The sequence below is a fragment of the Cetorhinus maximus genome, chromosome 11 (genome assembly GCF_964194155.1).
Source record: "Cetorhinus maximus chromosome 11, sCetMax3.hap1.1, whole genome shotgun sequence".
In the NCBI taxonomy this organism is placed as follows: domain Eukaryota; kingdom Metazoa; phylum Chordata; class Chondrichthyes; order Lamniformes; family Cetorhinidae; genus Cetorhinus; species Cetorhinus maximus.
The window spans coordinates 57044849-57057144 of record NC_135889.1 but is presented as its reverse complement, the minus strand read 5'-3'; the positions used below and the strand labels follow the sequence as shown (position 1 = coordinate 57057144).

The following is a 12296-nucleotide window of genomic DNA, read 5'->3' as shown; positions in this document are numbered from 1 at the left end:
AGTGTACACTGGGTGAATGGACATGGAAGGTCCATGAGTTGTAAAGGAGGATATGAGGAGGCATTAGGACTGCGTGGGATGCATGAGTTGGCTTGGGGGCTATAAGAGGCTATGGGGGTGGGTAGGGGTGCATGTGTTGGCATTGAATTGGCATGCGGGCATGGAGATGGTATGGGAAGAGGGTAAGGGGTGGTGAGGGCTAGAGGGCCTAAAATTAAGCAAACAACTGAGATGAAGTCCCAGAGAATCAAGGCGGGCCTTTTAAGTAGCTGGTCTTAGCACTCGGCCGCCTCTGTGCCCCCCTCCAATCTGCTTCTGGGGGTGGTGGGCCTGGCTCAATCCCACCCCCACCTCCTCGGAACACAAATAGCATGTAAAGAGGTATTTTACACAGAAGTGGGTCTGCCGAGTCAGGAAATATCCGAACTTGAGCTACCCACCTCAGTAGCAAAATACGGCAGTAACTCTGTTTCTTTCTCCATAGATAATACCAGCACAGCATTGCCTGTTTTCATTTCAGTCAAACCCCTTCGTAATTTTAAAGACCTTGATCAGTGCCCTTCCCCCTCCACCTTCTCTTATGAGGAGAGAACCCTAGCCTGGTCAGTCTTGCCTGATAAGTATAGCAATTCAGTTCTGGTATAATTCTAGTAAATTTTTTTTGTAATTTCTGCTGTATATCTATTTCGTTTTTATAATAACAACCAAAACTGTTCTCAGTAGTTCAAGTGTGCTCCAACAAAGGCTCTACACATGTTTAACATAGCTCCTCTGCTTTTCAATTCTATCACTCTGAAAATGAACCCCAGCGTTTTGTTTGCGTTTTAAAAAATGGCTTTGATAACCTACATCGCCATTTTTTTATGATTCTTGTATTTGCGGCCTCTCCACATTGTGGTCTGCAGCTGCTGCTGAACCCAGGCACACAGGGAGGGCCTCTGAACCTGCCTGGAACAATGGCCCTCTGATCCGTCACCAGAAGGCCATCTCCAGGCGGGTGCGCTGTCGCCTACCGGCTTTGGGAACCTGGAGGCTGACTGGAAAATCCCATTCGGTCTCTGACGACAGACCTTAAAGGCCCTTAAGCTGCTCAATTGACTAACCTCCACTCATGAGAGGTAGTTGTGCCACCCATCCCACTTCCAGAAAAATGGTCCAGAAGCAGGCTGAAGTGTGGAACAGGCATACCGGCCAGCAACGCAAAATTCCACACCCACCCACCTCTGTTCCCACCCTCAACAGGGGCTAAAAATCTAGCCCTTGTTTCTAAAACTTAAGCAGAAGATGCGGTTTAAAATTAGAATTAGGGTAAATCTTATTTCAGTGAAAAGGTGGTGTTTGTTTAACATGACTTAGTTAGATGTAGACTTAACTATTCAAATGTTCTCCTGGCCGGCCTACCATCTACCAGCCTCCACGAGCTTGAGTTTAAAACTCTGCTACCCATATCCTTAATCGCATCAAGTCCCATTCACCCATCACCCCTGGTAGTTTGCTGACCTACAATACCTCAAAATTATCATCCTTGGTTTCCAAATCACTCCATGGCCTCACCCCTCCCTATCTTTGTAATCTCCTCCAGCCCTACAACCCTGCGAGATCCGTGTGCTCCTCCAATTCGAGCTTTTTGTGCGTACCATATTTTAATTGTTCTATCATTGAGGACCATGCCTTCAGTGGCCTAGGACCTAAGCTCTGGAATTTCCTCTTTAAACCTCATGGCTTCTCTACTTTTCCTTTCTCTTTTAAGAGACTCTTTAAAACCTACCTCTTTGACTAAGCTTTTGGTCACCTGTCTTCATATCCACTTGTGTGGTTTGGTGTCAAATTTTGTTAATGCTCCTTTGAAGCACCTTGGGATGTTTCACTTTGTTAAAGGCGCTATATAAATGCACATTGTTGTTTTTAATGGTTCAAGTATGATAAAACATGGGAACTGGTAGTAACAAGTGCTAAGATATGACAGAGCAAGGTGTGATCTATTAAGGTGTGACCTATTAATCATCAAAATAGCCTTACTGCTAATGTTGCTCTTTTATGCTTCCAGCCGTTGGTGTTGCGGCTCACCGTTTAGGGATCTTCTTTTGACAGTCAAAGGGGTTGGAATCAGTATCCCTTCTTAAAAAATGTACTTTAACCACTAAAGCAGATATTTCATGGGAATATAGGTAAGTAATAAAACAGACCAGGACCAATACGATAACCCCGTGGCAGCTTCTTATCGTGGCTGTTCAGTAGCATGAGAGCAGAGAAGTAGGTCTGCAGCCTTTACGTCATAAATCAGCGAGAGATGGTTTTGTGGTTGTGCAATCATCTGAATGTAATATATCTGATACAAATCTGGATTTGATTCTCCTGCAGACAACTACTGGTTGCCAGACAAGAAAAGCCAAAATTGCTAACAAAATGTTTTAATGAGAAGATTTCTACGTGCACTGAAAGTGTTACAATTAGACACTTTTAAAAGAAAGTATTAGCTTGAATGTTTGTGAGAACTTACCACATGGCGTTGGGATCTGATGATAGATCAGTGTACTTTGTGGGACACAATGTGAATTCTAAGTGGCCAGCAATGGAAGGTCAATTCCACTACCGTTTGCCCAAAGCACCAACAATTTTCAGTAATAGCTATCCTGGGTCATAAGTTTGTCAACTTGCCGATTGCTTTTGTTGATCAATTCTGTGTTTTTTGGCTTGGACGACTAATTGCGCCATCATGTTTAGAATTGCCTGTGCTGTACAGAAATGGCAAAAGAGCAGACTGCTCCTAAGGCGCCAACATTTATTAACTGACATTCACAAACCTATTAGAGTGTACATGGAACTAATTCACTGTTAGCTACAGGCCAAACACATTATATGGGGAAATCATTTGTGCTTCGAAAGTATCAAATTATGAGAACAGCCTATTCACAGAGATACATCTGCTGGCTTAGTAAATGATTACATGCTTTTTACAGGAGAAATATTTTGTTTGTACTCTTTTCAAATTGTTTTCAGAATATTGAAGAAAATATCCAGGTTCGTAATACAATTAGCGGCCCTATTATCTTATCTACCTAAAAATTATTTTATTCTAAAGCTAAGGTTCCACCTTGATGTTTAAAGAGCCAATAAGATAAAAGCACCAACTGGTTACCTGACAAACTTGAGATTAAACAGTTTTCAGTTTTTCTATAATTGATTCTGTAGGGTAGCGGATTCTATAGGTAATGGATTACATACTTTATAGAAATTAGACTTCAACTGCTTATACTCATTACCTCATAGAGGGGCACACATATCCCATCGATCCATTCCAACTGCAGTCTTGGAAGTTCATCTTTTCTATTACGATCAAATATGGCCTGGAAACAATAATAATTAGGAATTAGTTCTAGCTGGAATCTGTCTTAATATTTAGTTAATGTTATAATATATTTAATAAATAACCAGCTTTCTCTGGAAATTAGTAAATCCTAAGTATCTTTATTGTTTCTCGTACTGCCAGGCATCGTATAGTATCGGAAGGTTTTGGACTGGTTTTTCCAAATCTAGTGCTGATAATAAAAGGGATCTTGAGGGTAAAGTTTCCGCTCTGAATGCAATTGGAAAATTGCTCCCAAAATATGCTTGAAATTGCACAGGTTAGGTTACAGATCAAGTTCCAATAAAATTATTTGCATAATCACAAACGTAAGATTTTCAATGAACCAGTGCAATCGTTTTTTTTCCTCCTTAAAAATTGTCCGTGATGTAATTAAGAGTGATAACTTGGTACAATTTTATTAATACAGCTGAAAATAGGTTTAATTGCCAAAAATAAGAACTTTAAGTGTCCAGTCCCCACTTTTGAGTAATTAGATTTAAAATGACTTTCAACAAACTACTGAATCATTTAATAGTTTCATTGGCATATACTTGTCAATTTCTTAGTAAATTAAAGATTTTTTGAGACGAAAAAGCATTCAAAATGTACCTATGAGTGCACCTAAGAAAATGCGCATAATTTGAAGAGCTTTCTTAATACAGCATAATCTAAACCTGGTGAATTGACCAATGCAATAAATTGCAGAAAACATGAACATAAATAGATTTGGGTAACTCACTTGCATTTAAAATTCCCTGATCTTTTGTGTTGATTCAGCCAATTCTGTCTGGATTGTGCCAATGAGCGAAAACTCTATTCCCTTAGGCTTAGTTTAAGCAAATTGATTGGAGGATTGTTTAAAAATACAACGGAGAACATAAAACATTATACTCAAAGTATTCTTCACACACACAAATATGAGGAAAACAAGGGTTAGGTTAATAAAAGTAAAATACTGCGGATGCTGGAAATCTGAAATAAAAAGAGAAAATGATGGAAAAACTCATCAGGTCTGGCAGCGTCTGTGGAGAGAGGAACAATTAACGTTTTGAGTCCAATATGACTCTTCTTCGGAACTCGTTCCGGGTTAGGCTCATGGGTCCAAAGTAGGAAGAGAACGATTCTGGGAGACTCTTGGAAGGAGGAGTGGCAAAGTAGAAAGATTTAAGGAGGGAATCCAACAGGATGGGTGAGCAGTAGTTAAAGCAGTACCCATCAATGTATAAAACAGAGTTCTGATATTAGAGATAGAGCAGGTATAGAGGATCAGATAGTATATGAGCTGGAAAAGGTGAATGAAATAGGGTGAAGTGAAGGAATAGAAAAATCTGAAATTGGTAACAAGGATCTTTGAATCACTCCATTGAGGCACAGGGATCCAGTGGTGCTTGATAAGGATGGGAATAATCTAGTATGGGTGTGGGTAATCGCTGTGGCATTCTGGAAAGAGTCGTAGTTTGTGGAAAATTTTGGCTGGAAAGAAGAGCATGGGGAAAGTCAAGCCTCAAATGGATAAGGCGTGGATATTGGTAAAGGAACATGAGCCATGTATTGGAGGTGAAAGATAGCATGCTGGGTGATGCATCGAATGGAGAAGGGAATGGAGTTGGGTTTGAACAGGATGCTAAAGACTTAAGACTTAGCTTTAGATGGCAATAGGAATCTGAAGTAAAGCCTAGGTACTAGCAGGTAAAGACCTTGGTACAAGCAGGAGCTAAGAAAAGGAATATTTGCAAAATACAGATAAATATCTACCTAAGATTAACAAGTGTAGATTAACCTAAGCATTGAACCTAAATAGATCCAAAAAAAAATCAGATGTCAATAGGAAGGAAAACTAATTTAAAATGCTGCAGGGAAAAAGGTGAATGGCCACTGGGATTAACACAAGATTCAGAAACATATTGGCCCAGGCTTTGTGGTCCCAATTGCAGCACATTTGTGCCAAAAACCAAAAGTTGCAGTGAGCCTCAATGAACTTCCGAGGAGCCTCTAATGATAGTCCTGCCAGGCCATTTTGTAAAGCGGCAGGGACCTGTAATGTGGCAATTTGGGCTGATTGCCTGGACATTACCCTCGTGTTCATTTACAGCTGATACCAACAGGCACAGAGCCTGCTCAGGAACACACCCACCAATAGGAAAGCACCAGCAGTAGGAATGTTGACGAATTTGATGATTGTGTTGGATCTCATTTTTGTACATTGTTATGATCAGTTGAGGAGATGGAATGGCTTCCCTCTTTTCCCTGGTTTGACCTCAACAGGTTTTTTAAAAATGTGCCTGCCAATTCAGTGAGTGTTTAACTGTTTACAGACTGTGACTGTAACAGAAACAGACAGGTTTCCTTGAGTTTTATTTTGAAAGGTAAAGAGGATAGATGTTATTGTGCTTAACTGGGTCTGAGTAAAATAATAAAAAATGCTACAGCTTTCATGCACACGCACACACTCAGGTTCACACATACAAAAATAGATTATAAAGTAGTAAAAATTCAATAAAGATTAAAGTGATACAGTTCTTGTAGGTTGATGACTTGACCACCACATGTGCCAGGTATCCTTATCATTTGCCCTGGTGTGCATCTTACTCACACGCTCTCCGTCTGTCTCTATGCAGGACAAGCTCATGTACAATTGCAGGATGAGGTCCCAGACCAGGGGTGGAATGCCGATACTGAAGGCCCTCTCTCAGTTCGAGGACCGAGCCATAGAGCTAGTCGGAGAGGATGTAGACCGTACGTGCACCGACGGTGAGGTGGGCGGTGCACACCAAGTGAGGACCCTGCACCAGCTCATCCTTCAGACAACCACTGTGAGCGCTTTATCCTCTTTTAGAGTCACCTGCCATGCCCTAATTATCCCTCCTTTCTTTCATAAGCACCTATGGAAAGTGCACAAGAACATCCACTAATCAGGCCCTCAAATCCAGCCCGATGACACCTCAGGTGAGGAACCAGAGGACAGCACTCTTGAAGATCCATCACAGCGGTCACCCACACCCTCCACCAGTGCAGAGAGAGACACCTCGGTGGGACCTAATTATAGAGCGGGCTTGGGGTCACAGTCTGGTGAGCACAGCACGCACTCTGTCCCATAGCAGGTGGAGGCATGGATTTCTGAGGTTGCTGGCACATGGAAGACTACTGGAGGCGACGATTCTGCTGAGGCCAAGTAAGATGATGAGCCTCCGGACTTGGTCCTAAATCAGTTGTTGGAGCTGCAAATAAAAACACGGGAACATCAGGTAGGGTTGTCAGCTGCATTCCTCAAATTGCAACACACGTTGGAGGAGTCTGTCCACTTTCAGTTTGAGATGATAGCGCTGGCATGCCAATGCACTGAGGTCAACACTGGCAGGGTGGTGGCCGCCATGGAGACCTTGGTCCAAGACTTTGGTCCTGCACTGGTGCGCGGGCTCAACTCCATCACTGTAGCCCTCGGTTGCATCCATCAGTGGCCATGCAAAAGGGGGGTGGGGCACCTCAATCTCACTCTAGCTTCCCCTTCTCCTCAAGGAGTCAGCCAGGAGCTCTTGGGCATCCAAAGGGAGAAGGACCAGCAGCTCTACACCCCGGGGCCATCCACCCAGGTGACTGCAGAAGTATCTGGTTGATCCAAATCCCCTCTTCCTGTGACCCCAGCATCTTCAGCTCCACAGGCCAAGAAGGGTGCACCTGCCTCACAGGAAACCTAAAGCAGGCCGGGGCCCTCCAGGTCTCAGCCCTCCAGAGGACTCCCGCCAAAGCCATCACAGACAACAAGGCATAGCAGTTAGCAGGCTGCCTCCACATCCACTGTAGTTGTTGGGGATGCACCCAGATTTAGCAGTAGGATTAGGGAATCAAGAAAATAATAGCACAACATTGGCATGGGTGTTCACAACATGTATGTAATATTCACAACTGTAAATAGAATCATACCCATTCCACATCTCTTGTGTTTGCCTCCTTGTTATGATAAGCTGTGTTGCAGTCACTCAGGTAACACACCATGGTCCCTCCCACTACTTGTCGCAGATGTCGCTATCACGGGCATCTCGTGCATGTAATCTGATTTCATTTCACCACAGTGTGTGACCGTTTCCCGATAATTGCCAACATCAGTGGTGCCTTGTCCTTAATTTTAAGTGTGTTTGTGGAAAGCACGTCATTCACAAGCATTGGAGGGTCATATGTTTACTGTTGGCTGTGTAACATAGAGGCAGAGGTGCTCTCCCATCTCGACTGCATGATTGAAGGGTGAAGTTGTAGCATAGAAGGAGAGATGTGTTAACGGATGGAGAAGAGTAATAAAACCTGAAACTCCATGTAGTCTCTGTCATTCACCAGGGCTTTCATGCTATGAGCCCATACTCAAAGCTTATGTGCACTCCTGTCTGGCAAATGCATTTGTGACTTTCCAAGTGTACACCATCACCTCAAGGTGATGGAACTCTAACCCTCTCACCCAAATTTGTGTCCTGGCACTTGAACCTACAGCTATGAGCATCTCTCACCCTGTAGTTGTCTGTATCGTGGGTACAAGGCTCTTGTCACAATGTAGGCATACACAGCTGCGCTTCCATTTGGCCCAGATCAGTGGTGCTAATAAATGCTCATTTATGGCGGGCACTAGAGCCTTTGAGCATGCTCTGGACACACACATCGTTGCTTCAGAAAATGCTCAGGGAGCAATGGGAGGAGCAAGGATATAGTGAAGCTGAAATCTGCTCTTTATTAGCAATGACACCCTTGAGGCCTTCATGGCGTCTGAGCATTTTCAGTTCACAAGGGCCAGGCCGGCTATGAGGGCACAATTTCTGTGTTGAAGAGGAGGCATTTTAATGTCTGGCAGGCAATTGGCTGAATGTTGTCATCCTCAGGTGGTGCACATCCATAGTAAGGTGACAATAAATGCAGGCCAGCATCCCTAACTGAGAGTGCCGGATGTCAATGGGCTTGAGAAGAAAGTGACACAGAAGACTGACTCATCTGTAAATGGATTGACACCTCCGGAACATTCTCAGCTGTCTTGGCCCAAGTCTCACCTATCAGCTTTACCATCGAGGATACACAGAAAGCCTTGTCCTGTTGCTGGAGATGGATCTCCTTGAGGAGTGTTGCCCGATTGAAGGCTACCACCTACGAGCCCAGTCGGTAGTTTTTTTTTTATTATTCATTCAAGGAATGTGGGCTTTGTTGGCTGGGCCAGCATTGATTTCCCATCCTGAATTGTCCTTTAGAGGGTGGTGGTGAGCTTCCTTCTTGAACCGCTGCAGCTCATGTGGTGTAGGTACACTCACAGTGCTGATGGGGAGGGAGCTCCAGGATTTTGACCAAGCGACAGTGAAGGAACGGCGATATATTTCCAAGTCAGGATGGTGAGTGGCTTGGAGGGGAACTTCTAGGTGGTGGTGTTCCCATGTATCTGCTGCCCTTGTCCTTTTAGGTGGTAGTGGTCGTACATTTGGAAGGTGCTGTCTAATGAGCCTTGGTGAGTTTCTGCAGTGCATCTTGTAGATGGTACACACTGCTGCTATTGTGTGTTGGTAGTGGAGGGAGTGAATGTTTTTGGATGGAATGCCAATCAGATTGGTTGGTGTCAAGCTTCTTGAGTGTTGTTGGAGCTGGACTCATCCAGGCAAATAGAGAGTGTTCCATCACAGTCCTGACTTGCTCCTTGTACAGTCTGGACAGTCTTTGGGGAGTCAGGAGGTGAGTTACTCGCTGCAGGATTCCTAGCCTCTGACCTGCTCTTGTAGTTTAATGGCTAGTTCAGTTCAGTTTCTGGTCAATGGTAACTCCCAGGATGCTGATAGTGGGGAATTCAGTGATGGTAATGCCATTGAATTTCAAGGGTCAATGGTTAGATTCTCTTATTGGAGATGGTCATTGTCTGGCACTTGTGTGGTGCGAATGTTACTTGCAGCTTGTCAGCCCAAGCCTGGATCCCCTGTGTTTGCCTCTCTTTCCCACTCTATCCCGCAACTGCTCGCCTCCTCTCACCAGAGCGAAAATTGTGCCGTTTGGGGCACTTTTTCCCGAGGCAGGCACGCTGAGCTATGAGATTTCCTAACTGCAGCTACGCACCTTCAAGATGAAAATCTAGCCCATAGTTTTGAGTCAAATATGACTCTTCTTCAGAACTGAAGAGCCATATTAAACTCAAAACATTTACTCTGTTTCTCACTCCATTGATGCTGCAAGACTTGCTGAGTATTTCTCGCACTTTCTGATATTAATGCTGTTTTATGCTGTGGTCAACACCCAGCATTAGGAGTTGAATATAGTCCTTGAGCCAGAGGGAAGAGTGCTCAACTGGGTCAAGGCTGAAATGTTGATATCAAAATGGTGGTAGTGGAGGATGCTGAAGAGGCAGCCAGTGACATCCAAATGAGTTGGTTAAAATATGAAATTATATTGAATCAGGACATTTGATTACATCACTGCATTAAAAAAATATTTATTCATACACAAGTAAAAATGCCAACATGTAACAATTGCAGCAAATTTTATATAGGTAACATGTATTTTATTAAATTGAAATTAAGAACCTTCTTCATATATTACGAGATTTGGTATTGTTGTCTAAAACATCTTTCTTTACCCTACACTGCTTATTCTACAAGCCTCGCTAATGCTGAGTGATGCATTGCATTTGCCTTCCAGCAAATCATTGCCACTGCCCTCATGCCATGTCTAATATGTCACTTTACTAGAAATACTTAACTGACATGATAGATAAAACTGAAGACTGATCATAATACGTTGAACATAAAATTAAACATTGTCCTTTTGTGATGTCCTTAAGATTTTGACAGGCACACAATTGCAAAGCATCTGCTTATTACCTATATTGAGCGTTCTTTATTCACCTGCTGCTCTGAATTCAGGGTTGAGGTGATTCTAGCACTTGCCAAATTCAACTTAATTTTTAAGAATGCTATTTCCCATCAGGGTATATGTTGTGGTCAAATTAATCTTTCTTCATAATGAAATGCTATTTATATACATTACATTTTTTTTTCTATTTTCTATAAAACACAAGATTTTTAACCTCAGTTTTTTCCTTTTTACTTGGGTACAATTTATTAAAACTAGCATTTTTTTAAAAAATCATCTTCCTTAATATACTATTATATTGCATTATTTTGCATTATTCTTTCATCCCCTGTGGTGAGGATGGGCTATGCTTTCGGGCTTCTGTCAGTGTTGCTCAATATCCAGTTATTAAGACTTGCCCAAGGTGACTATGCATTGTCTCTCTCCATTGCTGTGAGAAAGTGCCTGACCTTTTCCATACATATTTCTCCAGAAACAACCACTGATATCAAGAATTCATTGTGTAAAAATCTTAGGTCAGAGCCCTATTCCTTCCAATACCTAATATAGTGTGTTGCTGTCCACTGCACTAGACTACTGCATTGCTGTGTCTACTGATACACTTTTTAATTGATCATACCCAATCGGTATAATAAACTACTGTATGAGCATTAATAAGATGAATCTAGTTTTATAATTATAAATGCAGTAAGAATTATTCTTTTGTAACAAATTATTTTACTATTAAGAGGAAGTAATAACATATGAAAGGGCTGTCAATATGAAGTACTCATTTCTAATTTGTGGACAGCTAGTTCCAGCAAACAGCAAGGTGATAATCAATGTGATAATGACATGATAATCTGTCCTAGTCACTTTGATTTGGGGATTACTATAGGCCAGCATACTGGGGAGAATTCCCCTGCTTATCTTTGAAAGAGTGCCATGGGATCCTTTACGTCCACGTCTGGCCCTGGTTTATCCAAAAGTTCCTCAGTACTGCACTGGAGAGATTTAGGGAGAGAAGGCTGTGAGAGCTGAAGGTACTGCCAGAATTGATGAACTGTAGGGGTGAAGAAGGAGCTACACTGTGATAAAAGTTGTTAATAGCCTGACTTCACACCAGCTACATTGGTCAAGGCTCCCATATAGGCACCCAGCGCCTCAAACATGGCCAGCCACCCATCCTTAAATTCCCCTTATGTGGTTCACTGTCAAATTTTGTTTCATTGTCGGCAGAGGTGGTGGCTACCCCTTGATTCAAGGATGAAGTCTACTCAGGGTCGTGAGTTTCTGCCATGGGCCTTAATCTGAGTGAATTGGCTGATTCCCGACCTGCAGATCTTTGGGCACATGGGGCAGGATGTCCCATGAGGTAGTAGGATACGGAGTGCAGGATTTGCTTCTTTTTCTTTCCTTCTCTGCTGTCACTCTGAATCACAGCGTCTTAATGAGGAGGCAAAGTGTGATGCAGCTTGATGGACAAGTTGTCACCATCCTGAACGATTGGTAGCAAGCTCCTCCCGGTGTCTTTGAAGCATTTTATTTGCCCTCTCCTAGAACATTGGCTATTTGAGAGTTGAGAAAACAGTACCTGGTGGGGTAGACACTTATGGCCATTTAGACAATGTCCAGCCCATCGAAGTTGATTTTGCAGGAGTTTTGCCTGAATGCTTGTGGAGCTGCCTTCAAGAAGAACACTAGCATTTGTTTGACGGTCCTCCCATTGAACTGATGGAACTTCTCTCGCACTCTTATTTGTTGCTGATTCACAGTAAAGCTCTCACTGCAGTACAGGAGTGTGGCAATGACAATGACTCTGTACACCAGGATATTTGTTGATTTGTGAAGGTTTTTTTTCTCAAACATTTCTGCCATAGTTTATGGAAGGCTAAGCTAGTACAGCTGATGTTGGATCTCCTTGTCAATGGTGGCCTTTTGAGAGAGGTGGCTGGCAAGATATGGGAAGTGCTCAACATATTCCAGAGTCTCTCCTTCAACATTGATGGGAGGTAGAATATTTAGCTGACAAGGTGTGGGTTAATATGAGTTTTGTTTTGGCAACATTCAAGAACATCCATCTAGCACCAAGACATTGCAAGGCCCAAAAGTCCAAGACGAAGAATAGCAATGTCTCAGCCTCAAC

General features: G+C 42.8%; 1 protein-coding gene across 1 annotated transcript in view; it reads right to left on the bottom strand.

Annotated features, from left to right (window-relative positions):
- The window catches only part of pde11a (phosphodiesterase 11a), a 400690-nt gene that overhangs the window by 33553 nt on the left and 354841 nt on the right, over positions 1-12296 (bottom strand). Inside the window, exon 19 of the mRNA XM_078552024.1 lies at positions 3264-3347. Coding sequence (XP_078408150.1) covers positions 3264-3347 — 84 coding nt within the window. The remainder of the gene's footprint in view (positions 1-3263; positions 3348-12296) is intronic.